General features: G+C 47.1%; 1 protein-coding gene across 8 annotated transcripts in view; it reads right to left on the bottom strand.

Annotated features, from left to right (window-relative positions):
• The window catches only part of BRD9 (bromodomain containing 9), an 88,041-nt gene that overhangs the window by 35,123 nt on the left and 27,322 nt on the right, over positions 1 to 25,596 (bottom strand). For 4 of the 8 annotated variants that reach the window (XM_040434136.1, XM_040434131.1, XM_040434133.1 and 1 more), the window contains exons 9-12: positions 17,938 to 18,070; positions 17,398 to 17,470; positions 9,664 to 9,723; positions 1,490 to 1,585 (exon numbers count right to left, since the gene is read on the bottom strand). In XM_040434136.1, coding sequence (XP_040290070.1) covers positions 1,490 to 1,585; positions 9,664 to 9,723; positions 17,398 to 17,470; positions 17,938 to 18,070 — 362 coding nt within the window. The remainder of the gene's footprint in view (positions 1 to 1,489; positions 1,586 to 9,663; positions 9,724 to 17,397; positions 17,471 to 17,937; positions 18,071 to 25,596) is intronic. The other 4 variants (XM_040434134.1, XM_040434137.1, XM_040434138.1 and 1 more) reach the window with 1 other exon arrangement.

The raw sequence follows: 25,596 nt of genomic DNA, 5'->3' as shown, positions 1-25,596 counted from the left end.
ACAGTGACAACCCTGCAGGAGCAGGAGTGTCACCTCCTTATCCGACACTAAGCTAAAACTGAGGTCCTCCTGTTGGAGCATGGGGGTATAGCCAGTGGAGGAGGAGCTGTTTTTTCTTATTTGCATAGTGTCTCCTCCTAGTAATGGCCTAAGCTATACCCATAGTCTGTGTCCCCCAATGGAATGGGCGAGAAATAACAAAATACCACTGCATAATTAAGAAACAAAAGTGTTTCAGCATATTATAACTATAAACAAGTCCTCTGGGCTTTTAAACCAGCTGTTTTTAAGCTAATTATACAATATTAAATACTAAAAGGTCTGAACCACTTTAATTTTTTTTACAGGTTTTAACCTATGGAATACTTTTAGCAAACAGGCTTTCACATTTTCAACTAATAGTATAGTTTTAACAGACACTTTAGACGGTGCATTGCACTAGAGATGCTCCTAGCTCTTTGGCTAGCCTCCTGGTGCTCCAACTAAGTAATTTACATAAATATAAAATGTAATGTATCTCGGTCATTACAAACCCCTTATACAAAAGAATTATATTGTTTTACTCAGCATCATCAACCCTACAAGGCAATATGCCTGGTTTAATAAGGTCATGATGACACAGGCTCTAAAAGGTCACACATTACCATCCAATCATGAACCTTTTGGTCATTCGTATTTCAATGACTGGAGATAATATCCAAACTTTATCAACATATTACTGCACCTCTTTGAAAATTGTCTAAAATGCTTGCCTGGGAAATGGACACAGACGCCAGACTGTGTTCTGAGGTGTCAACACAGGTTTGTGTGACCCTTTGGAAGATACAGTCAATTTGAACCCCATAAACCCCAGTATACTGTAAACCAGTAATGCCTGATACTTATAATAAGAGATGCACTTGCAAAGTTTGTAGTTTAACCCACTAACTGTTGGAATTGGAAATGTGGGTGCTGTTCAGGTGACAGGAAGAACCTTCCACAAAAAAAAAGATAAAAAAAAATAAAAAAAATCTGTGATTTTTTACGCAATTACTGCTAAGTAATTTTTATACATAGTTTTTTCATCACACAAACAATATATAAAAGTAAAGGCGAGGTCATTGAGAATAAAACATGTATATGAATATATGTTAAAAAATGAAACATAGATTATTACATGGTTGTCAACACTTCTTCACATTACTGTTTTTGTCATAATATCTCTATAAACTGGAATGTCATAATATCACAACTTTTATTAATAAATGTATTCCACACTCACTAGACACTTAAACTAAACACTACTTTTTTTTTTCTACAATCTTCATGCAACTCATAATATATGGTCGCTAATTTATCAGAGTATATGTCTTTCTGATAACTTGCTCGGCTCAAAGATCATAGTTATAAACCAAAAATTTCAAATAGATTATTTGTATACAACTCAAAAAAGAGCCATAGCAAACTTGGTGGCAATCTAAACATTTTAATGACCTTAATTGTATCTTACCTTTATGTCTGCGATCATCTTTAAAACCTAATGTGGTAAAGCTAGGCAAAAGTTTGCTTGACAAAGAACTTAAATCCACTGGATGGGTTTCTTCATCTACAATAAAAATAATGAGTTTTGTGATAATCATTCCAAATACCGTTATGAGACGCACAGGATTATAAGACGCCTCTACGTTTTACAGGAGGCAAATCAGAAAAAATATTTTTTCATTAGACCCCCAGCTCAGACCAAAAAAAACCAACCTAAAAGTACTTACCTCTAATGCTTCAGATGCACTGCCACTCTGCACATTCAGCCGCTCTTCCAGCACTCACCACTCCTTGGTCTTTTCCAGGCCTGCAGTATCCTGTGACCTGACGTCTCACAGTGTCAGGTCATATTGCGCGCACTATGTGCTGATGCTCTACGCAGTCAGGACAGTGCAGCCCCTGCCCAGAGAAGACCAAGGCATGCCACACTTGCCCCTCCTGCATACTAGTGAGAGCTTCCATAATGGAAGCCCTCATTAGTATTCGCTTTGTAAGATGCACTGCCATTTTACCCCCACTTTTGGGTTGTCACGATACCAAAATTTTGATTTTATTTTGATACCATGAAAAAGTATTGCGATACTCTATACCACGCAAAAAAAAACACACCAAAAAAGCAGTGTGCATTCCGCTTTTTTTTAAACTTTTTTAAAAAATAACTTTTTATTTAAGAACTATTTCCCCCCTTAGGTGCTAGAACCTGGGGTCTTTTAATCCCTTGCCCTATTCACCTCTTTGTGCACACAGCAGCAGGGAGCCTACCATAGCAGCCAGGGCTTCAGCAGTGTCCTGGCTGCCATGGTAACCAATCTGAGCCCCACGATTAGGGTCCATTAACACGTCCGTGTGTGTTTTGCGGATCCACAAAACACGGACACCGGCAATGTGCGTTCCACATTTCGCAGACCGCACATCGCAGGCACCAATAGAATATGCCTACAGAATAGGACAGTGATGCCCAACCTACGGCTCACGCAGTGACTGGACTTTATCAGCGCAGGGAGCGCTGCGAACGGCACAGGCAGCAAAGCGATGCTGCCTGTACCGGCAATCTCCCCGCCCAGCGCCGTCTCCTAGCTAATTTATTCACTGCACTTGCCTCTGTGAAATTGAAGAGAAGCGCCGTAATCTCGCACAGGCGCACTGGCAGAGGCATTGTGAAGTGCGCATGCACAGTCTTCCTGGCCTCTGCAAGTGCGCCTGTGCGAGATTACGGCGCTTCTCTTCGATTTCACAGAGGCAAAGCAAGTGCAGTGAATAAATTAGCTAGGAAGCGGCTCTGGGTGGCGGGTGTTTATCTGTGGATGACACTGAGGGGGGGGGTGTTGATCTGTGGATGACACTGAGGGGGGGGGGGTGTTGATCTGTGGATGACACTGAGGGGGGGGGGTGTTGATCTGTGGATGACACTGAGGGGGGGGGGGTGTTGATCTGTGGATGACACTGAGGGGGGGGGTGTTGATCTGTGGATGACACTGAGGGGGGATCTATGGGTGACACTGGGGGGGGGTGTTGATCTGTGGATGACACTGGGGGGGGGGTGTTGATCTGTGGGTGACACTGAGGGGGGATCTGTGGGTGACACTGAGGGGGGATCTGTGGGTGACACTGAGGGGGGATCTGTGGGTGACACTGAGGGGGGATCTGTGGGTGACACTGAGGGGGGATCTGTGGGTGACACTGAGGGGGGATCTGTGGGTGACACTGAGGGGGGATCTGTGGGTGACACTGAGGGGGGATCTGTGGGTGACACTGGGGGGGGTGTTGATCTGTGGATGACACTGGGGGGGGGGGGGTGTTGATCTGTGGATGACACTGGGGGGGGGTGTTGATCTGTGGATGACACTGGGGGGGGGTGTTGATCTGTGGGTGACACTGAGGGGGGATCTGTGGGTGACACTGAGGGGGGATCTGTGGGTGACACTGAGGGGGGGGGATCTGTGGGTGACACTGAGGGGGGGGGGTCTGTGGGTGACACTGAGGGGGGGGGGTCTGTGGGTGACACTGAGGGGGGGGGATCTGTGGGTGACACTGAGGGGGGGGGATCTGTGGGTGACACTGAGGGGGGGGGATCTGTGGGTGACACTGAGGGGGGGATCTGTGGGTGACACTGAGGGGGGGATCTGTGGGTGACACTGAGGGGGGGGGATCTGTGGGTGACACTGAGGGGGGGATCTGTGGGTGACACTGAGGAGGGGATCTGTGGGTGACACTGAGGGGGGGATCTGTGGGTGACACTGAGGGGGGGATCTGTGGGTGACACTGAGGGGGGGGATCTGTGGGTGACACTGAGGGGGGGGATCTGTGGGTGACACTGAGGGGGGGATCTGTGGGTGACACTGAGGGGGGGGATCTGTGGGTGACACTGAGGGGGGGATCTGTGGGTGACACTGAGGGGGGGGATCTGTGGGTGACACTGAGGGGGGGATCTGTGGGTGACACTGAGGGGGGGGATCTGTGGGTGACACTGAGGGGGGATCTGTGGGTGACACTGAGGGGGGATCTGTGGGTGACACTGAGGGGGGATCTGTGGGTGACACTGAGGGGGGATCTGTACCACCAATGTTTTTAAACCATTAATACAGATACACCCGCCTCCTGTATCTGTATTAATGGATTATTTATCTTCATTAGTGGCGCAGTGGCCACAGCCCCTCCACTCCTGCACCCCTCTCTTCTCCTTGGTGGCGGCAGCTGCACAGGGAAGAGGGAGAGAGTGACTTCTTCTCCCCTGTGCTGCTGAGGGAACATGGAGCACGCTGAGAGCACTCTAGTATCGGTAAATGGCAAATCCCGGTATCGAATCGATACAGGTACAAAACTATCGATTGGGTATTGATAATTCGATACCCGGTGCAACCCTAGAAAAAAGTGCGTTATATATATATATATATATATGGTAATTCACAAACAGGCCTGCGAACCAGTAAAAGTGGTTTGTCAAGATAAAAATTTGATTTTTTGTACTCACCGTAAAATCCTTTTCTCGTAGTAGGCATTGGGGGACACAGCACCATGGGTATATGTCCAACTACCACTAGGAGGCGACACTAGACATAAAAAGTGTTGGCTCCTCCCTGTTGGTCTATACCCTCTCCACAGACACTAGGCAGCTCAGTTTGTACCAAAAGCAGTAGGAGAGAGAAGAAAGGCAAGGAACCAACAACTCCCGTACCGGGAAAAATCAAGAGACCAGCCCGGAGAAGTGGAAGTAAAACAACATAGGGTGGTATCTGTGTCCCCCAATGCCTACTACGAGAAAAGGATTTTACGGTGAGTACAAAAAATCTAATTTTCTCGTGCATGGCATTGGGGGACACAGCACCATGGGACGTCCCAAAGCAGTCCCCGAGGGTAGGAAAAGGACAGCCATGCCACCGGTTGGGCATACAGGTGCGGGAGAACCATGTGACCCAACAGGAGGAAATCACAGAATAGGCAAGAAGCCTCATAATAAGGGAGAAACCCCAATAAAGCCACAGCGAAGACTGCCCGGACCCCAGGACAAATGCCTGGGAGAAGGACCCAAATGCAAGAAGAAGGCAAAAGGAAAACACCCAGCTCAGCCGAAGGCTGGAGAGAAAGTAGGACAGCACCACGTAGTGGAGCTACCCAACATTCTAATTGACTCAGGCAAAAACACAAACACCCTGAGGTCAACCCCGACAGGCCAGGGGAACAAGGGAACATGGACTCACTGCCAAACGAGTGAGGGAAGCCATAGCAAGGCTCACATGAGAAGGGAGCAGGTCTCCCCTCAGCGCAAAACAGGTGATGAAGTTAAGCGCCCTATTGAAAGGTGAAAACCCCAAAGGCGCCAAGGGAAACCGCCAACCCTTGGAAAGGGAGGGGGTTGCAAGTAAAGGCCAGGAAAAAAGATAAGATAAGACCTGCATCCCAAAACCAGGAGACGAGGAACGAGCCTCTGAAAACAAAATATCGCTGAGAAGCGCAAGACTGGAGGAACTCCGGCCAAATGAAGTATCAGGGAGATGCAGGCCCAGGAAATCTCAGCAGGGACACACTGGACTGAGAGACATGGGAGGAGAAGGAGAGTACTCCCAACAATCTAAGGAGAAAGATTCTACAAACAGGAGGAAGTCCCTCCTGAAGGAGACCATAAGGTGGAAATGGAGGCCTTAGCACCAACCACTCAACACCAGGTACTTGACGTGGGAGGATGGGAAGATAGACACGAATCCCAAGAGGTCCACAAGGCTATTGGAACCCACAAGGGGAACAATCAACCCAGGTCCCCCCAAACAAACAACGATTATCATACAGAATCTGCGTGGTCCATGAACGGGGACAGGGACTCCAGAAAGGAATACCCGGTATGGGCTCACAAGGAACCAGGAACTGAACCACCAGAGGACAACGAAAGCCAGAAAATCCAAGAAAAAAATGAAAAGAACCGCCATATGGGAAGGGATTGGTCATGGACAACTAGCCATTCTAAGAATAGTGGCTAGCAATCTGCATACATTGTCCCGGGGAGGGCAAGTACAGTGGCTTGGGTTGTACCACAAAATCGACAAACACCCATACGCATAAGGAATGGCGAAGTCGCTATACGAAATGTAGAAACCAGCTGCGACCGACACACAGAAGACTCCCAGGGGGAGAAAGTACCAGACAGGCGCAGACAATAGCAAGGTCCAAGGGAACTGCCCTCTGTCATATAGTACAACTAAGCAGAGAATATAAGGGAACACCCGGACCCACAAGGAACTACGGAACCCTGTCCGATGCCAGAGCAATCAGCAGAAAATTCACCTACCAGGCAGGTGTGTGGCGCTCAGTGTTTCCGTCCCTGACTCATCAGGAAGGACGTCCAACGAGGAAAAAACGCTGACCCCAGAAGGATTCCGTGTGGCGGAGGACATCCAGTGATGGCCGAAAACCGCTACAGCGGCCGATGCTCATCAAGCTACGTACCCCAACAAGGAAAAAGATCCAGTGGAGATCACTGTACTCCACCAGGAGTGGTCCGCCCTGTAACAGAAAAAAGCGGGTAATCCTTTATAATATGGGGTAACGTGGAGTGCCGCAGACAGAAGTACTTTATAGGGATGGCAAGAGCAACCCTAGCACGAAAGCCAACGACCACCTGGCCATGGTGTAGGGAGCGTGGTTGTATGTGGACCACCCACCAGATCAGAACAGATCAGCCATATACTGGGTACACCAGAAGTAGCAGTAGACTGACAAGGTGGAGGTGGGGGTTGGGCTGGCCCACCCCTGCCAGATATGGTTACCATGTACATGCTGAACCAGGATGGCCTGTTGTAGACAGTGCCTTGAGAAAGTACAGGAAGACCATAGAGTACGACCGTAATGGAGTGGCAGATGTATGGAAGAACCAAAAAAGAAGAGCAGTAACCATGTCTGGAGCATAGAATAGAGTCCGGGGAAGGAAGCACCCCGTAATACAGAAACTGTATGGGCCACAAATTGCACCATAGGGCCCAGCACGTGGGCTAAAAATACACGCCTAAAACCGAGCTAAAGTGGCAGCATGTTGCACACTAAGGAGAGTGGAAACAAAACCACAGCATCCGGAAATGCAACTGCATTTGAAGGGTACAGGTCCACAACCTGTTAAAGTAGCAATACGGCTGTGTAGTGCGGATATACGATCAGACAGATGCAATGGGTACAGCATCTGGAGATGGTAGAGGTACTAGATTTAAGATTAGAGCAATGTGGCCGCATGGTGCACCCTAGGACCAGAGAAGTCCAGCGGCTACCGCGTTAGCAATGCTACCTATATTCCGCTCGGGAGGGGGGAAATAGGGCCACACAGAACCACAAAGAACGACAGGTGCACACCACAATTAAGTAAGTGCAATGGCAACTGAAGGAGGCCCTCTATTTCACCAGAGGGAAACAGGGCCGCATAGTACTCCATAGAGCCAGACAGGTGTAACGGTTGCAGGTCGGAGACGGTGCAGGAATCTAGCTAAGAAGAGAGTAAGATGGCTGTTTGGTGCACACTATGATGAGGTAGGTGCAATGGCCACGGCAATTGGAGGAGGCCTCAATATCTCGTCCGGTAAGGGAGAGGAGACCGCAATTCGTAGGTAACGCTCCAGCGACTCCGCCGGGGATTAGGCGAGTCAGGCAAGGTTCCCATGGTTCGACAGGGAGGGAGCCCATTCAGGGGGGACCTACACAAAAGGGTGGAAAGGAGGGGGACAAGCCGACCACATGGAAATCTCCGTAGACAACGGACGCACGTGAAATACGTGGCGATCCGATAAGGAGGCTGGGAGAGGAGGCCCTCATAGAGCAGCAGGGCTGACCTAACTGTCCCCGGAGCCACTGTTCCCAAGAGGTGCTGCAGCAGCAATAAATCAGGTGGCAGGGCTGCAGGAGAATGCGGCAATTGAGAGAAGGAGAGGGGGGGGGGGGAGCCTGCAGAGCAAATCAGCCAGAGGCTGCCTACCAGACCCCAGGAGCTGTGTCAGTGCACCCCATGCAGGAGAAGATGGCGACCTGGTGTAGAGAAAGAAGCCGGCAGCCGGAGGAAGAACCGCGGAGCGTGAGGAACACAGGGCCGAGGGGAATTGAGGAAGCCCTCTCAGAAAAACACCCGAAAATGACCCCCATTAATGCGGGAATGCTGCGACTTCCGTGGAAGTGCCGGACCCAGAGGAGACATGGGCCTCCCTGCAGGTATCCTGGCCCCAAAATAACCCCCTTCATGGGGATAGGGGAGATAAAGTGGGTGACCACCCAGCAAAGTGCCTCAGACCCAAAGAGGCCATGGGAGGGGTTGGGGAGGGGGAAGGGAGAAGGGGACTACAGGGCCCCCACAATGGATCCGGATCCCTACTTACCTTCCAATGTCTTCAGGCGCAGCAATGACCACCCCCTCAGCGGACTCAACACTGGAGCCGTGGGTCTACCAGAATTCCAATGCGGAAGCTGGGTGGCTGCCAGGTACCCGAGTACGCGCCCGCAGGGGGGCAACTAAAGTGGAACACGATGGAGCCACCCCTGCCGCAGGCCGAAACCTGCAGAGAAAGAAAAAATGATTGAAGAAAAAATAAAATAAAAAAGTAGCAGGATGACCTGCACAAAAAAGCAGGTCAGGTCTGCCTCCTATGGACACTAGAACAAGACTTAGCTGCCTAGTGTCTGTGGAGAGGGTATAGCCCAACAGGGAGGAGCCAACACTTTTTATGTCTAGTGTCGCCTCCTAGTGGTATTTGGACATATACCCATGGTGCTGTGTCCCCCAATGCCATGCACGAGAAATAATATTTTCCATAATAGCTGCACAAGTATTGATGTAATTGTCTGCATTTCTAAGTATGTGCACAAGTTCTCTCTGGAAAAGCAGAAGACAGTAAAACAATGGAACATCCGTCATCCTGGAGAGGATGGAAAAACAGATCTTGTACTGTACATTAATAAGCCTACCACTGCAGTTGTGACTTCTAAACTCATTGAAACACTCATACACAGCATAGGGTATAGTGCCATTTCCAAAATCATACATTAAAATTTCCACCACTGTGGGACAGCAGCGAGTGCTGTACAGACAGGAGCATATAGCTCTGCTCCTGACTGTGCCAGCTCGGCTCTGCTAAAAAGCCTGGTATAACTCATCTGATGTGGTATGTCAGGCTATAGTGCAGTGACACGGGAGCAGCAGTGATGTGCTGCTAAAATCCTTAAGTAAGTGATATAATTATGGTGAATGCAAACAATATGAAGCCAACTATTATGCACATTTATCATATTTCTGAAGGAGCTTATTTATAAGACATTAGCAAGCTCATCTTCTTAATAATTATTCATTACTTTACCATATTCTGACAATAATTTTTTCCACTTGGGTTATCCTGTTTATTGAATGCAATGCATAAAGACACTTCAAATTATGTATTAAGGCAATAACATGTAATGAAGATTGGAAAATGTAATGTACATTACATTTTCCTATCTGGTGGTGGCCCTGATTTTTCTCATGTGGCCAGAATGCTGGTCCACGTTCTCCTGCATGCCCAGAAGGTTCCCTATTCTCCCATTCCCCTTAGTGCTGGCATAGTGAACTCATAAAGAAGCCTAGAAGCAGTTAATTCATTTGTCCCTGGTTCTGAATTCATGGAAATATATGAGTATTACACTCACCGGTAATCTGGTTTCCTGGAAGTCTCCATGACACCACATCCTGAGAGAGACAGTCTTCCTCTGATAGGACAGAAAAAAACACAGAGAGGTTTAAAACCCCACCCCTTCCTTCCATCACCAGTGTATTTTAACGAGACAACCCCAGGATGAAGGGATAACGTAGTTTATATTAATGGAAAATTAGTAATCCATAACTAAAATAAATGGGTGGGAAGCATGTGGTGTCATGGAGACTTCCAGGAAACCGGATTACCGGTCGTCTCCATGACAGCACATCCTGAGAAATATCAAAGAAATTATTAGGGAGTGACAACGGCACAAAGGACTTTATGTCCGAAAGCCATGTCTTCGCTAGAAAAAATATCTCATTTGTAATGTTTGGTAAAAGTGTGGACCCTCTTCCAAGTTGCCGCTCTACAAATTTGTTGTAGGGAGGCTGAAGACCTTTCTGCCCAAGAAGCGGCCATACCTCTTGTCGAATGCGCTCTAAGGGAAGGAGCTTCCTTCCCTCTGATTTTATAAGCTTCTGAGATGGCTGTTCTTATCCATCTGAAAATAGAACTTTTTGCTGCCTGAGGCCTGGAAAATAGGATAAAAAGATTCTTGTCGACTCTCCACTCCCTAGTTGTTTCTAGGTATTTTAGGACTGCCCGCTTAATGTCTACGGTATGGAAGATAGCTTCTTGGTCATTTTTGGGATTAGCACAAAAGGAGGGAAGTACGATGTCCTGTGACCTATGAAAGGTAGATACCACCTTTGGTAAGAAGGTTGGATCTAACCTAAATACCAGCTTGTCCTGAAATATTGTAAGGAAGGGATCCTGAAAAGATAAGGCCTGAAGTTCACAGACTCGCCTTGCTGAAATTATTGCCACTAAAAATATGGTTTTAATAGTAAGCCATTCCATGGAAATCGATTCCAGAGGTTAAAAGGAACCGGAGGTTAGACCCGATAAGTACTGTATTAAGATCCCAAGGAGCTACCATGTTTTTGATCGTTGGCCTAATCCTGTCTGCTGCTTTAAAAAACTTGGCTATCCAAGGACATTTTGCAAGGCTAGTATTGTATGGGGCTCCTAAAGCTCATACTTGGACCCTGAGGGTATTAGGAGATAGCCTCATGTCTAGGCCGTCTTGTAGAAAATACATGATCGATGAGATATTCTGTTTAAACTGATTAAAGGAATTCCCGGACCATTCAGCAAAATTTTTCCAGACTTTGAAGTATGCTTTGTTTGTGTTCTGTTTTCTGCTCAGGAGTAAGGTGGCAACCACCTTCTCAGATAGTCCTAATTTCAATAGGATGGATTCTTCAGAATCCAAGCCGACAATTTTAAGATCTGTACATTTGGATGAGGAATGGGTCCCTGGTGTAGTAGATCCAACCTCAAAAAGGTAAAAGAAAGGGGGGGGGGGGGGGGGGGTTCAGGCTGAGTGACTTCATTAAAGCAAACCAGCTCCTTTTGGGCCAGAAGGGGGCCACCAAGATCAGGGTGCATTTCTCTTTCAAGAATTTTTGAAGGACCCAGGGAATTAGAGGGATGGGTGAAAACGCATAGACTAGGCGTGTTGTCCAGTCTTGATTGAATGCATCCCCTGCTGTTGGGCAATCCCTTGGGTTGAGAGTAAAGAATTTAATCACTTGGTGATATTCTCGTGATGCAAATATATCTATTGATGGCCTGCCCCACTTTTGTGTTATCATCAGGAAAATCTTCGGACATAGCCTCCATTCCCCCGGATCTAGAGCATGACGGCTCAGATAGTCAGCTTTTATGTTTAATGAACCTTTTAGTTGAACTGCTGATAGGGATTGTATATTTTCCTCCGCCCACGAAAATATTTTGTTTGACAGATTTTGGAGTAAACGATGTCTAGTCCCTCCTTGGTGCTTAATGAAGGACACTGCCGTTGAGTTGTCCGAGTAAATTTGGACGTGACGACAGATGTTGTGTTTCCTTCAGAGCCTCCCAAACTGCTCGCAATTCCCTGAAATTCGAGGATTGCTGTCTTATGGAAACAGTCCATTTTCCCTGGTAGGTTTCGTGCCAAGTCACAGCTCCCCAGCCCCGAAGGCTGGCATCCGTCGTGATCTCAAAGGGTCGATCTTGATTCCAAAATACACAGTTTTTTAGGTTGTTGTTTCTGAGCCACCGGTTTAGGGAATTTTTCACACTTACATCCAAGAAGATCTGTTTGTCTATAGTTGTCTGAGATCTGTTCCATCTGGATAACATGAGTTTTTGAAGGGGTCTTAGATGAAATTGAGCCCAAGATACTGCCGGGATACATGAAGAAAGGCTGCCTAGAACCTTCATTGCTGTTCGAATGGAGCAGAACTTCCTCTTTTTGAATAATTTTAATAGGTTTTGTAGCTTTTTTATTTTTACAGGCGGGAGGAACGATCTCTGAGAAATTGAGTCCAGGGATATCCCTAGGAATATTTTTTGACTGCTTGGAGATAGGTCTCATTTCTCCCAGTTGATAATCCATCCTAGGGACTGGATGAACTATTTGTTCAGAACTATTTGTATGTGGTTTGACAATAGAACTTTTGTTGCAACAAACAGAAGGTCGTCCAAATATGGGATGACGCTGATTGCTTGCTGTCTTAGATCCGCCACTACCTCCGCCATGACCTTTGTAAAGATTCTTGGCGCTGCGGAAATCCTGAAGGAGAGACACGTAAACTGGTAATGTTGGATATGACCTTTTGACTGGATTGCAATTCTTAGGAATTTCCTCGATTTCCTGTGTATCAGGATGTGGTAGTACGCATCTCTTAAATCGATTGAGGCCATTACTGCATCTTTTTTTTAATTCGTTTTACCGCCGATCTTAGAGTTTCCATCTTGAATCTTTGATACGTGACGTATTTGTTCAAGGGTTTAAGTTTATTATGACCCGCGATTTCCCATTAGTTTTTTTTTACTATAAATAAACGGGAATAATGGCCCTGTCCTAGGTGATTTTCCAGGACAGGTTCTATTGCTGCTAAGCTTAGTAAATCTTTTATGTCTTTTCTTAAGGTACATAGCTGAGAGGTGGGGGGGCGGAAGGGTGGTGATGACAAATTTTTGTGGAGGGGAAGAATCTAACTCTATCCTGTAACCCTCTTTTATGATGTTTAGTACCCAAGTATTTGAGGTTACTTGCTCCCATGTTTTTAGAAAGGAGCGTCATTGTTTGGGGTTAGTAAAGGAGGATTCTCCTCTGTTGGGGTTAAAAAGAAAATTCCTTCCTCTCCCCCCTTTTGCATAACTCCATCTCATAATTTTCCCTTTATTCCTCTTATTTTCTGTTTGATACTGTCGGGCACGAAAATTTTGTCTTTTCGACCTATATTTCTCTTCTGGGAAACCTTTATTTTTATTAGTAGCAACATCTAAAATTATGTCTAGGTCTGGTCCGAATACATATTGGCTATGGAAAGGACGGGAAATAAGCTAGTTTTTGGAGGACATATCCCCAGACCAAGCCTTAAGCCATAAAGCTCGCCTTGCCGTGTTGGATAAGACTGCCGTACGGGCTGAGAGTTTCACGGATTTTGCAGCTGCGTCAGCTAAAAAACTGGTTGCCATTTTTAACAGGGGAATACTCTCAAGGATTTGATCCCGCACTGTTTTATTACCCAGGTGAATTTCTAGTTGTTCTAACAATAAATTTAAGGTTCTGGCTACGCATGTAGAGGCTACCCCAGGTTTAAGAAGGGCCGTCGTAGACTCCCAGGTTTTCCTTAGAAGGCTTTCAGTCTTCCTGTCCATGGGATCCTTAAGTTGTGCCGAGTCTTCAAAGGGTAGGGCAGTATGTCTTGCAACCTTTGCTACTAGTGCGTCCACTCTAGGGATAGATTCCCAATCTGTGCAATCTTCCACACTAAAAGGATATCGCCTTTTAATCCCTCTGGGAATAAAAGAACCCCTGTCTGGTTTTCCCATTCCGATTTGATCAATTTTTGCACATTATCTGGCACCTGGAATACAGAATTTCTCTTTTCCCCCAGCCCGCCAAATATTTCTTCCTGTGCCATCTTGTTTTTTTTGGCACCTCCATTTGTATCGTAGCTCTGATAGCTTTTATGAGCTTTTCAATGTCATCCGGATTGAATAAATATCTTTTATACTCATGGTCTTCGTCCGAAGATGCATATGGTTTTTGCAAAGATTCAGAGTCTGAGCCTTCTAACACCTCGGAGTCTGAGTCGGAAACCAGATTGCGAGTACCACGGATGCTTTGAGGAGGAATCCTAGTGGGAGCTAGGTCCCTAGACGCTAAAGCGGACTGAACCTCCTCCTTAACTAGTGTTCTGATATTTTCAAGAAAACTAGAGGATTCAGCTTTCATGATATTGGAAGTACATTCCTTACATAAGGGTTTAGCCCCAGTACTGGGCAACCGCTCATAACATATTCCACATTTCCTTGTTTTCTTAGGAGCATAAGCAGAATCCTTTTCTCCCTGGAAGTATAAGGGAGAGAAGGATCAGCTAACCAGGGAAATAAGTGAACACCATGTGCCTGAAGTCAAGCTACTCACGGCTCCTGGATTTAATGCAGGCTTGGCTCCAGAGCCCAGCGTGATGGGGGCACTCATGCTTGCTCCCGATCTCCAAAGTTCCAGTGATAGCTCTCTGGGTGAGAGACAGACGCTGATCGGACGCCATCATGCCGGTCCTGTGGGTTTTTATGTGTTTCTTTACCTTCCAGGACCTGCGGCGCTCGAGGATGACGTCACGACGTCCGGCTCCGCCCCCAGCGTCTGACGTCATGTGCCGACGACCGGAGGGAACACATCTCAGTGCCGCTCCGGCCGCCATCTTCTTTCCCCTCTGCATGAAATCCTCCTGGACCGCCGCAGAGGGGATCTTCGCAGGGAGCGCAACCGTTTGCGTCCGAGCTCAGGCCATGAGGGGAGGAGGGAGAGCCGAATCTACGGATCCGACCTCAGCCTGAATAATGGTTATACAGGTGGGCCCGTATAGAGCCTCCATACACCTCTCCTGCTTCCTATCCTGATGGGACAGGAAAAACCACTGGTGATGGAGGGAAGGGTTGGGGTTTTTCCTGTCCTATCAGAGGAAAACAGTCTCTCTCAGGATGTGGTGTCATGGAGACGACTGGGAAAATAGTAGGATCTCTCTCTAAACAGCAGATACTGAAATAGCATTGCATATCATAGTGTGTTTTATTACTGGATTCTCTGGGGTTGTGTGTGAGGGTCTATTTTCTATGCAGGGGAGGAAGGGGTTAAAGGGGTTGCCTGGTTTTCTCATATTGATGACCTATTCTCAGGAGATTAGATTGCTCCTAGCACCCCCACAGATCAGCTGTTTGAACATGCTTGCAAATGCAGTGTTCTCTTCACTGTTCACCTGCTTGCCATTGACAATGCAGCGGTAGAGCAGCGTAATTAATTTTAACTGAATGGGACAGAGCAGCTGTAATTACACTGCTCCGCTCACAACACAGAAGGGAGGCAGAGCAGTTTTCCTCCGTGTCAAGAGCTACCGAACTTCCTGTCAGCAAAGAGGGTGTCTAGAAGTGCCAGAAACCTACCGTCCGCCCATAGACTATAAACGTCCGGGAGGTGGTTCTCTATTTCTGAACGGACGTTTTAAAACGTCCGTTCAGAAAGTGCAGCTGCACGCTAATCGTGCAGCTGCTGATCGGGTTGCCCGCTGTCAGTGACAGCAGGGCAACCCAGAGAGAAGGCAGGGACAGTGCCCAGGTGTCCCTGCCTTCTGGATCGCTGCATACACAGCGCTCACTGAGCGCTGTGTATGCAGAGCAGGAAGCGCTATGCATGTGACCGCCGTGACCGGAGAGTGCAGAAGCTGTGTGAGGTCTTTCACAGACCTCGATCAGCCCTTCTCTGAGGCTGTACAGCGCAGAATTATGCTGTACAGCCTCTCTGAGGGGTGCATTTCTTCTGTAACTGGGGCTACTATGTCAGCCCCAGTTACAGGAGAAATCAACAGTGAAAAAAAAGAAAAAAGAAAAAGTGAAGTAAATGTCCCCCAGAGGTCTTGTATGACCTTATGGGGGACGAAAAGTGTAAAATAAAAAATAAAAAAATAAAGGGTTGAAAAAATAAAATAGAAAAAAGGTTTCACATGTAAAAAAATAAATTCCCCAAGTAAGAAATATATATATATTTTTTTAAAATAGAAAAAATAAAATAAAATAGACATATTTGGTATTGCCGCTTCTGTAAAAACCAGCTCTATAAAAATATCACATGAGCTAACCCCTCAGGTGAACACCGTAAAAAAAAAAAAAAAAAAAAAAAAATGTCAAAACAAGCAATTTTTGTCACCTTACATCACAAAAGGTGCAACACCAAGTGATCAAAAACGCGTATGTCCCACAAAATGGTACCAATAAAACAGTCACCTCATCCCGCAAAAAATGAGCCCCTACATAAGAAAATCTCTCAAAAAATAAAAAAAACTATAGCTCTCAGAACATGGACACATTAAAATATCATTTTTTTGTTTCAAAAATGCTATTATTGTGTAAAACTTTAATAAATAAGAAAAAGTACACATATTAGGTATCGCCACGTCCGTAACAATCTGCTCTTTAAAAATGTCACTTGACTGAACCCCTCAGGTGAACGCTGTAAAAATAAATAAATAGAAACTGTGCTAAAACAACCAATTTTTTGGTCACCTTGCCCCATAAAGTGTTATAATGAATGATCAAAAAATCATATGTACCCAAAAATAGTAGCAATTAAACTGGCACCTTATCCCCTAGTTTCCAAAATGGGATCACTTCTTGGGAGTTTCTACTGTAAGGGTGCATCAGGGGGCTTCAAATGGGACATGGCATCTAAAAACCATGTGGAGTTCCTTTTCTTCTGTGCCCTGCCGTGTGCCCATACAGCAGTTTATGACCACATGCGGGGTGTTTCTGTAAACCGCAGAATCTGGGTAATAAATATTGAGTTTTGTTTGGCTGTTAACCATCGATGTGTTAAAGAAAAAAATTGATTAAAATGGAAAATCTGCCAAAAAAGTGAAATTTAAAAATTTGATCTCCATTTTACTTTAATTCTTGTGGAACGCCTAAAGGGTTAACAAAGTTTGTAAAATCGGTTTTGAATACCTTGAGGGGTGTAGTTTCCACAATGGGGTCATTTATGGGGGTATCCACTATGTAGGCCCCACAAAGTGACTTCAGACCGGAACTGGTCCTTAAAAAGTGGGTTTTGGCAATTTTCTTAAAAATTGGAAGAATTGCTTCTAAACTTCTAAGCCTTCTAACGTCCTAAAAAAATAAAATGACATTTCCAAAATTATGCCAACATAAAGTAGACATATGGGGAATGTAAGTAATAAATATTTTATGAGGTATATCTTTCTGTTTTAAAAGCAGAGAAATTGAAATTTAGAAAATTACGAATTTTTTAATTTTTTGGGTAAATTTGGGATCTTTTCATAAATAAAGGTGAAATATTTTGACTCAAATTTATGACTATCATGAAGTACAATGTGTCACGAGAAAACAATCTCTGAATGACTTGGATAAGTAAAGGCGTTCCAAAGTTATTACCACATAAAGTGAGATATGTCAGTTTTGCAAAATTAGGCCTGGTCAGGAAGGGGGCAAATGGCCCAGATGGCAAGTGGTTAAGGTAAATTGGCAAATTACATACTTAACTGAGAATAGTTATTTTGACACTTTTTGGCTAGATAACCCCTTTAACCTTATACAGTATAACTGCACTTACCCTCTGCATCAGGGTCAGCATTTACTACAGAGTAAATCAAATTGCCATCCACGTTCTTTTTTAGGTACCCAATCTGGAAAAAAACAAAAAAGCAAACACAAAACAACACACTCAGTAACATACCAAAATATAACATGTATTTCTCCTACTACAGACAATCAGGAATTCTAGTTCTAGATATGAATTAAATGATTCTCTGATAAAATAATACAAAAGAATAGTTACATAGTTAATACCTGGCACAGTTCCCCAGATTCCCATTCTCCTCTTCATTTCTATAGAACAGCCAACAGTTTCTCAGACACAAGCCCCTGTTCTTGGATGGTTCAGCCTAGAGCAAGGGGTCTGTCTCTGACAACCAAAGCATAGTGTGCACAAAGTAGTCTGAGAAGCTGGTGGCCATTCTATGGAAATTAAGAAGAGATTGTGAATCTAAGGAAGTGAAAGATTAAAAAGGAGGACACAAGGTATTTTAGTTATGCATCATGAAATCAAAATGAACTTTTAAAAGCGACTGGAGGGTCACCTGAAAAAACATACCTTGCAGTTTGTATAGTTTCTGTTGACCTTGTCTCTGGCTTCATCTGCAGCATGTTCCACTAGAGCTAAGACATGTTCTTCAGCAGTGCTGTCTGTTAAACTACAAGCATTTCCTTCTGGCTCAAAAATGCAGCTAAAATAAATAATAAACAGGTAAAATGCATCAGACCCTGAAGGTAGTTACACAGTCATTTTAGGTGTTATTTTTATGCTGCGCAGATTGATAACGAGATTTTTGTGAAACTCACCTGTAAAATCTCTTTCTCGCGGGGTTCATTGGGGGACACAGGACCGTGGGTATAGCTTGCTGCTGCCACTAGGAGGCGACACTAGGCTGAAAAGTGATAACTCCTCCCCTGCAGGCTATACCCCCTCCAGCCTGGAGAGAGCATATCAGTTTGTGCCCAAGCAATAGGAGTAGGAGAAAATAACCATACGGTAAACAACCAACAACTGACCAACGCCAGTCGGATCAAACCAGAACTGGGGCCATACTGGCTCCACAACCGCCAACAATCACGGCAAACAGAAATTACTGGGTGGGAGCTGTGTCCCCCAATGAACCCCGCGAGAAAGAGATTTTACAGGTGAGTTTCACAAAAATCTAGTTTTCTCGCTGGTATCATTGGGGGACACAGGACCGTGGGACGTCCTAAAGCAGTCCACGGGGAGGGAAAAAAATCACATGCCCATGGAGTAAAACGCCTTAGAGGATGCGTAACTCGCTGCCGCCTGCAGACTTTGCTGCCTGGAACGGTATCTGCCGGTGCCTAGGAAGGCACCCGGTAAGACTTGACGAACGTGTGCCCAGAATATCAAGACATTGCCTTCCACACTGGGAAGCTACTGCATGAAGGAGATGGACCCGAGAAGCACCAACCGCTGGTCGGGTGGGCCAAGACTCAGCTGGGCGTTGCCTTACCCGGAGGGCGGAATGCCTGAGCAACTGTATAACGGATCTAACTGGAAAACATCCTTTGGAGACCGTCAGCCTTAACAACGACCCCAGGATAAAAATTGGCAGAAGTCCGTACGGCTGTCAGCGCTAGTCAAGGACAAGCAAACTCAGAAGCCAAATCACATGGCTGATGGAGAGCTCGGTCTGTGTAATGCGAGGGAGAAAGACGCCCATGTCTGTGAGGCGTGGAAAGACAACCACCTTCTGCGAAAAAAGAGGATCCTGGCGAGAACACTGCCCTATGTTCGTACGTACCAGAAGGCCTACCAACCTCTGAGAAAAAAATTAAAAATTAACGTCACGAAATAGCTGGCTCCTGGGCGCAGCTGTGGAAGTAGAACTAAAAGGCCAAGTCCGCAGGATTCACCTCTGGTCAAGAACGCCCCTTAGGGAGCAGAATATTGGTAGACCGATGCCCTTATAGCCGTAGAGGCTTATGTAGAGATTTCTAGTGAGAGAGGCTGCCCGAGAATCACTAAGAAACAAACGCCTGAGCCAGGCGTGCCCCACTGCCGGCCAAAGCATCAACACCACTCGAAAAAGGTAGAGTAAGGCCAATGTGAGCACCACCTGTCATGGGAAGCCCCGTCATTGACCATATTTTAACCAAGCGGCAACGCTGTCTGGAAGGGCAGATGAGTGGAACAAAGATGAGAGAAATACTCTTGCCTGGTGAAGTTTGATTACAACGTCCAACGCATCCAAAATAGCGATGGGCTTCCAGAGCCGTACAACCCATGGCTACTGGTCAGCTAGACAGAAGGATAAGGAGATCAGTTATCCAACTCGAGGAGTGATCGGAAAAGAAAAATGTGTGATCCATTCCAGGGACAAAACCCCTACTAGCGGGGAACGTCGTAACAGGCACCCGCTCTATCCGTCTTGGGAAGGCTCTCAGTCCACCCCTGGAATGAGCAGTGAAAGAACAACCACCATTGGCTTGCGGTGACGTAGACATTACTGATATCTGAAGAGAGGTAGCACCAATGGCGTTACGGTATGACTACTAGAATCCAAGCCCCGCTTCGAACGGCAATCTAGTGTTGACGAGTGCCGTAGGGACTGAACTACCCAGCAGAACGCACTCAAAGGTAGGTGCTGATCAGCCATGGTAACTACACCATCGCCACGCCCGAGCCGACGACAGAAGGACAACAGTTGTCAGAGCCACGGACCCTTATTGGAAGTAAACCAGAAAGAGGCCAGAACTAAAAACCCATTCCCATGTGAGACTGGCGCTCTACAGAATCTAGTGGTAATGCGATACTCTGCCTGAAGGGAGGCCATACAAGCCCCAAGAGTAATGCTCACGCCATACTCCAGCTGAGGAATAGGCCACACCGTAGAGGTCACTGAATTATCGTGTTAAAGGAATCCGTTGCCTGACGTAAGAACTATGCAGTAGGAACCTTAGCATGTAATAGTGACTCAAAGACCCCTCGTGCGGTAGGGGCTACCGCATGCTCCGCCAGCGTGGACATGAGGGGAAGGTCTGAGGACATCCAGTAGAAGTCCTGGTATCAAGCTGGCCCAGTTAGTAGAGCTAACCTTAAACCCTCCACCTGAAAAGGGCGCTGAACAGAAGCAACTGTCAAATTAGTACCAGGGTAGAACCCCTACCTGAGGGGGCTGTCCCGCTACAGCGATTAGGAGCATCTAGCCCTAGCGTGAAGACTACCCTGCAAAGGAGAAGACTTGTAGTAGTCACTGCGGAGTGTCAGCATAACACCCTCACCTAGACAAGGATGAGTGGTGGATGAAGCATCCGGAGTCAGTGGAATATTCTGCTTGCTGGATCTTGTGTGACTGACCTGAACGGTGGAGGCTCATGGGGATGGGGGGTCTCTAGGACACATAAGGCTGGATGACTCCCCTGAGAGCACAAAGGCCGACATTTTTGTGTCTCCAATAAGTGCATGAAGAAAAGAGGGATACAATATGGGAGTATCCCTAGTATCCAGTGCCGGTATCCACTAGATGGAGAATATCAGGCACCAGCGGTACCGACTGTTGCCAAGGACCACCTGTGAAGGCAGCCAAGTCATCTAGAGACGTGGCGTAGTCGAAAAACCGCATGCAAAGATGCATAGCGATTCCCCCGTTAATCGATCGTTTGTAGCGGGTAATGCCATAGGAAGTATGTGATGGCAATGAGAGATGGAATAGCAACCAATGGCAGCGCAAACCCCCGGTTAGGGAAGGGGGTAGCGCGATAGTCAGAACCGCAATCTACGGAAGTGTAACTACCCACTCAATGCAGGGGGAAAAAACCTACGGTAAGCACTGCGCCCAGTGGCAGTGCAAACACTTTACCTATGGTCGGGAGTAACATATCCAGTAAGTACTGTAACCCGAGGCAGTGCAAATACATCACACCTCGAAGGGGGTAACGCACGTAGCAGGAACTTGCATATGACGAGTTCTGTACTCTGTGGGAAGTGCCATTATCCCAGCCCAGTAAGGGGGTAATGCGTACGTAAAACTGCGACAGCAGTGAGCATGCCATAATGCCACCTATACAAAGGTTAATGTATGCTGACGATACTGAGCCCAGTGGAACTTCAATTCCGCCACTCACAGAACGAGGGGCACCTATGGCTGGCATGGAGACCAATGCTAGTGCGGTCGGTCCACCTCAGGAAGGAGGTAATACCCAATTAAGCACTTAATGCATACACCAAAAACCGGCTAGCACGGACGTAATCTTGGAAAAATGATCCGGATTCATGTCAGAGTCCGAATAACTGTCCTGCTTCGGCCCGCTCGTGCGCAGTTCCACCTCTCAGCCTCTAGCCCATGATTGTTGCAGGCTGTGGCGGTGTTGACATGAGGACCAAACTACCCGTAGGTGGAATGGAACTAAAGGTCTGCTGACCGGATTGCGCAGACGGTGCTCTATTAACTAAACTACCCAGGAGGGTGGATTGGGAACTTCCAGAGGTCCTCCGCTGTGTTGCGCAGGAGGAGAAACATCAAACAGACACCCCCGAAGGGTGGATGGGAAGTTTCAGTTGTCCTCAACTGGATTTGCGCAGTTGGATATTTGTGCAGTTGTAGCATTATCAACCAACCGGCCTCAGAGGGCAGATTGGGATCCTTCAGATGAACCCCACTGGATTTACGTAAATGGAGCATTATCAACCAAACGGTTTCAGCGGGTAGAATGGGGATCCTTCGGATGTACTCCACCGGAAATATGCAGTTGGAGTATTTATCAACCAAACGGCCCGGAGGGCGGATGGGGAAACCTGCAGATGTACTCCACTGGATTTGCGCAGTTGGAGCATTATCAACCAACCGGCCTCAGTGGGCGGATTGGGGATCCTTCGGATGTACTCCACTGGATTTACGCAGTTGGAGCATTATCAACCAAATGGCCCAGAGGGCGGAATGGGAATCCTCAGATGTACTCCACTGGATTCTTCTCACCCAAACGGCCCCGGAGGGCGGATTGGGAACCCTTCAGATGTACTCCACTGGCTTTGCCCAGGTGGAGCACCATCAATCAAACTGCCCGTAAGGAGGATTGGGAATCCTTCAGATGTACTCCACTGGATTTTGCGCAGTTGGAGCATTATCAACCAAACGGCCCCGGAGGGCGGAATGGGAACTGTGAGAAACCCTCCACTATCCGGGACGGACACCGTGAGGAGGGCAGGCCTGTATGGGCGCACTTCTTTATTTAAAAACCCCAAAAAAACAAATATATATATATATATATATGTATATACACACACACTTTTTTTTTTAATTTTTTTTTTTTATTATTATTATTATTATTTAACCGGGTGAGGACCTAACCTCAAATGGACAAGGGGCAGGAAAAACTGCATACTGCAATATTAAGGCACATCGTGCCTGCAGATAGAGACCCAGGGTAAGGGTAATCTGGTCACTGGATTAGGCAGGGTTAAACTGTCCAAGGACCGGGGCGGAGCCAGCTGGCTCCAGAGGAGAAATCGCGCCAGAAAATGGACCCGCCTCTCCATACTTCAGGGTGGAAGTTGCGGCCTAGAAGGCTGCAAAGCCGGGAACTAAAGTTTAATGCAGGCCGACCGAAACGCACCGCCAGCCGAAACAACGGTACCTGGATCGGTGCAAGAATGAAGCCGCCTATGCCCACTGGCCGCGGAAGCCCGCCCCGTGGGCCAGGAGAAGAAAACAGCGTGGCCGGAAGAAACCGGAAGGCCCGAATGAAGCCGGGGCCTAGATTTGTGGTGCCCGGCCGACTGGAATCTCCGCCCGCCGCAAACCAGGTCCGCCGGATCCGGAGCGGCACTAACAGGCGACTATGGTGTTTGACCGGCCGGGGAGCCCGCACGGTCGGTCTGAGAACAAGGGGCACGACTGGAGCGCAGCGGCGCCAGTTTATGAGTGCCCCCTGCCCGATATAAGCCACGTTAGAACGGAGGGGTGTAGAGGGAGAATCTAAAATGCTGCCGCCGGGTTATGGGATTAACCCCTTCATTACCTCAATGAGGTGATATGCGGCGACTGGTGGAGGATTCACAGCCTCCTTAATAAAGGGCCATGGTGTGAGGGGGACAGGGAGGGACAGTAATACTCACCTGTCTTCATCTGTGGTCTTCACCCTTAGTCTTGTCCAGCAGGGCCACCCCACGACCGCTGGCACCAGGCGACAGGGGTCCGGGCAGAGAAGGGCTGGAGAGGAGGTGGCCCTCTTGCTGGCGGGAAGCAGGGGAGCGAGGCTGCCCTGGTCCACTTTGCCTTCTTGGGGGAGGCAAGGCGGTGGAACAAGCAACACCGGCCAGCCTCCCAGGGAGACAGGGACGCAAGCGTGCCTGTGCCCCATCCATGAAATCTGTGAAAAATAACAAAATGAAGAAAATAAAAAAAGGCCACCCTGCTAAGCAGGGAGGTCTGCCTCCTACGACACTAAGCTAAAAACTGATATGCTCTCTCCAGGCTGGAGGGGGTATAGCCTGCAGGGGAGGAGTTATCACTTTTCAGCCTAGTGTCGCCTCCTAGTGGCAGCAGCAAGCTATACCCACGGTCCTGTGTCCCCCAATGATACCAGCGAGAAATGTAGTTTTTGGAGAAAGCTTCTATATAACTTGTAATATACTGTATTTTTTGGAATATAAGATGCACTTTTTCCACCAAAAAATGAGGGTCAGTGGCTCGCATCTTATAGTCCAAATACATGTGGGTGGTGCAGGGATCGGTGAGGGAAGAGCTGTGCTGGCTCTACTCCCCCTCCCTGGTGGTCTTCCAGACCCCGTTCTGCAGTGTGACCTAACTGTGTACAGTGTCATCAGGTGCGACATCAGGTCACAGTGTAGCGTGGCCAGAAGAAGGGCAGGAAACTGTGAGTGAGCGTCAGAGCCAGCGATGTGTTTTTTTTTTCTAACATAAAGGGGTTGGACACTTTCTGGTTACTGTTGATCAGCGTATTTGTAAGATGACTATATGGAACTTACTAATAAAGTCTTTGAAATTCTGCGTCATATTTCATGAGATATGCCCCCCCCTTTTTTTTTGCCAAGTCTTGTGTGCTGTCCACACAGAGGTCTTTTTCATAAAATGGCTGCTTATGGAGGAACATGTGACCAGACAAAATCACCTCCTTTAAATGCACTTGCACCGTTGGGAGTTTAATGCACATACAATGTGTTTGAATGAAGGAGGCTGAGTGATGTATCTGGTAACATGACCCTCCATCAGCAGTCATATTAAGGACAGGACCTCTATGTGGACAGCACAGAAGATTTACCAAACAATGGGACATAACATAAAATATAGCCAACAACAAAGAATATCAACACAGGTTATAATATTAATAAGTGCCATATAATCATCTTACATACACATTGGTCAACAGTAGCTGAAAAGTGGTCAACCTCTTCAAGAGCACCACCATGAACAGCTCTCACTACATGGGGGTGGTGTTATCAGTGACTGATGGGGGGTGGTATTGAGTGAGGCTACTTTCACATTAGTGGCCGCCTTGTCCGGCAGGCTGTTCCGGTGGGTGAACAGCCTGCCGGATCCGTGCTGCTGCTAGCGCACGCGTGCCGCCGGAAGTCTGCTCCGGACCCATTCACTATATGACATGTTGTAGTTTATTCCGGCCGCCTCTCGGCAGGTTTGCCGCGCTGCGGCTGTTCACCAGCCGGAACAGCCTGCCGGAGAAGGCTGCCGCTAATGTGAAAGTAGTCTTAGAAAAAAGGGAGATATAGATGTATAAAATTACAAATTTTTCTGAAGCTTTTCCGCCAAGACCATATATCCATCTGCTCAGCTCCTCCTGCTCTATAACATGCTGCCTGCAGATTGCACTACATTTTGTGGTGATGGATTGCAACACTAGTCGCGGCCAGGATCACAGAGTAGAAATGAATGGGATCATCGTGCGAGTCACAAGAAATCCAACACTGCTTGATTTCTTGCAACTGATGCTGCGATCCCAATCATTTCTATGGGATCACCACTACTCTGCGATCTCAGCCATGACAGCTATCTCACGACCGGTGTAGCAGTACCCTTAAAGGGGTTGTACGAGTTATTCAAAAAGCTCCCCAAAAGGCAGGAATTGTGATATAACAAAGGACACTATGTTCCTGCATACTTAATATTAGTGCTGTTTGCTGCAGCCCCACTCCTCTTCCTATCTTCTCAGTGCTAACCAGAGGCTCTCTGGGAAAGTAGAGGGAACTGCCGTAGCCACTGATCAGCACTGG

This window comes from Bufo bufo, chromosome 5 (genome assembly GCF_905171765.1).
Source record: "Bufo bufo chromosome 5, aBufBuf1.1, whole genome shotgun sequence".
Lineage (NCBI taxonomy): Eukaryota > Metazoa > Chordata > Amphibia > Anura > Bufonidae > Bufo > Bufo bufo.
The sequence above is the reverse complement of the archived record's forward strand: the minus strand, read 5'-3'. Positions and strand labels throughout refer to the sequence as shown.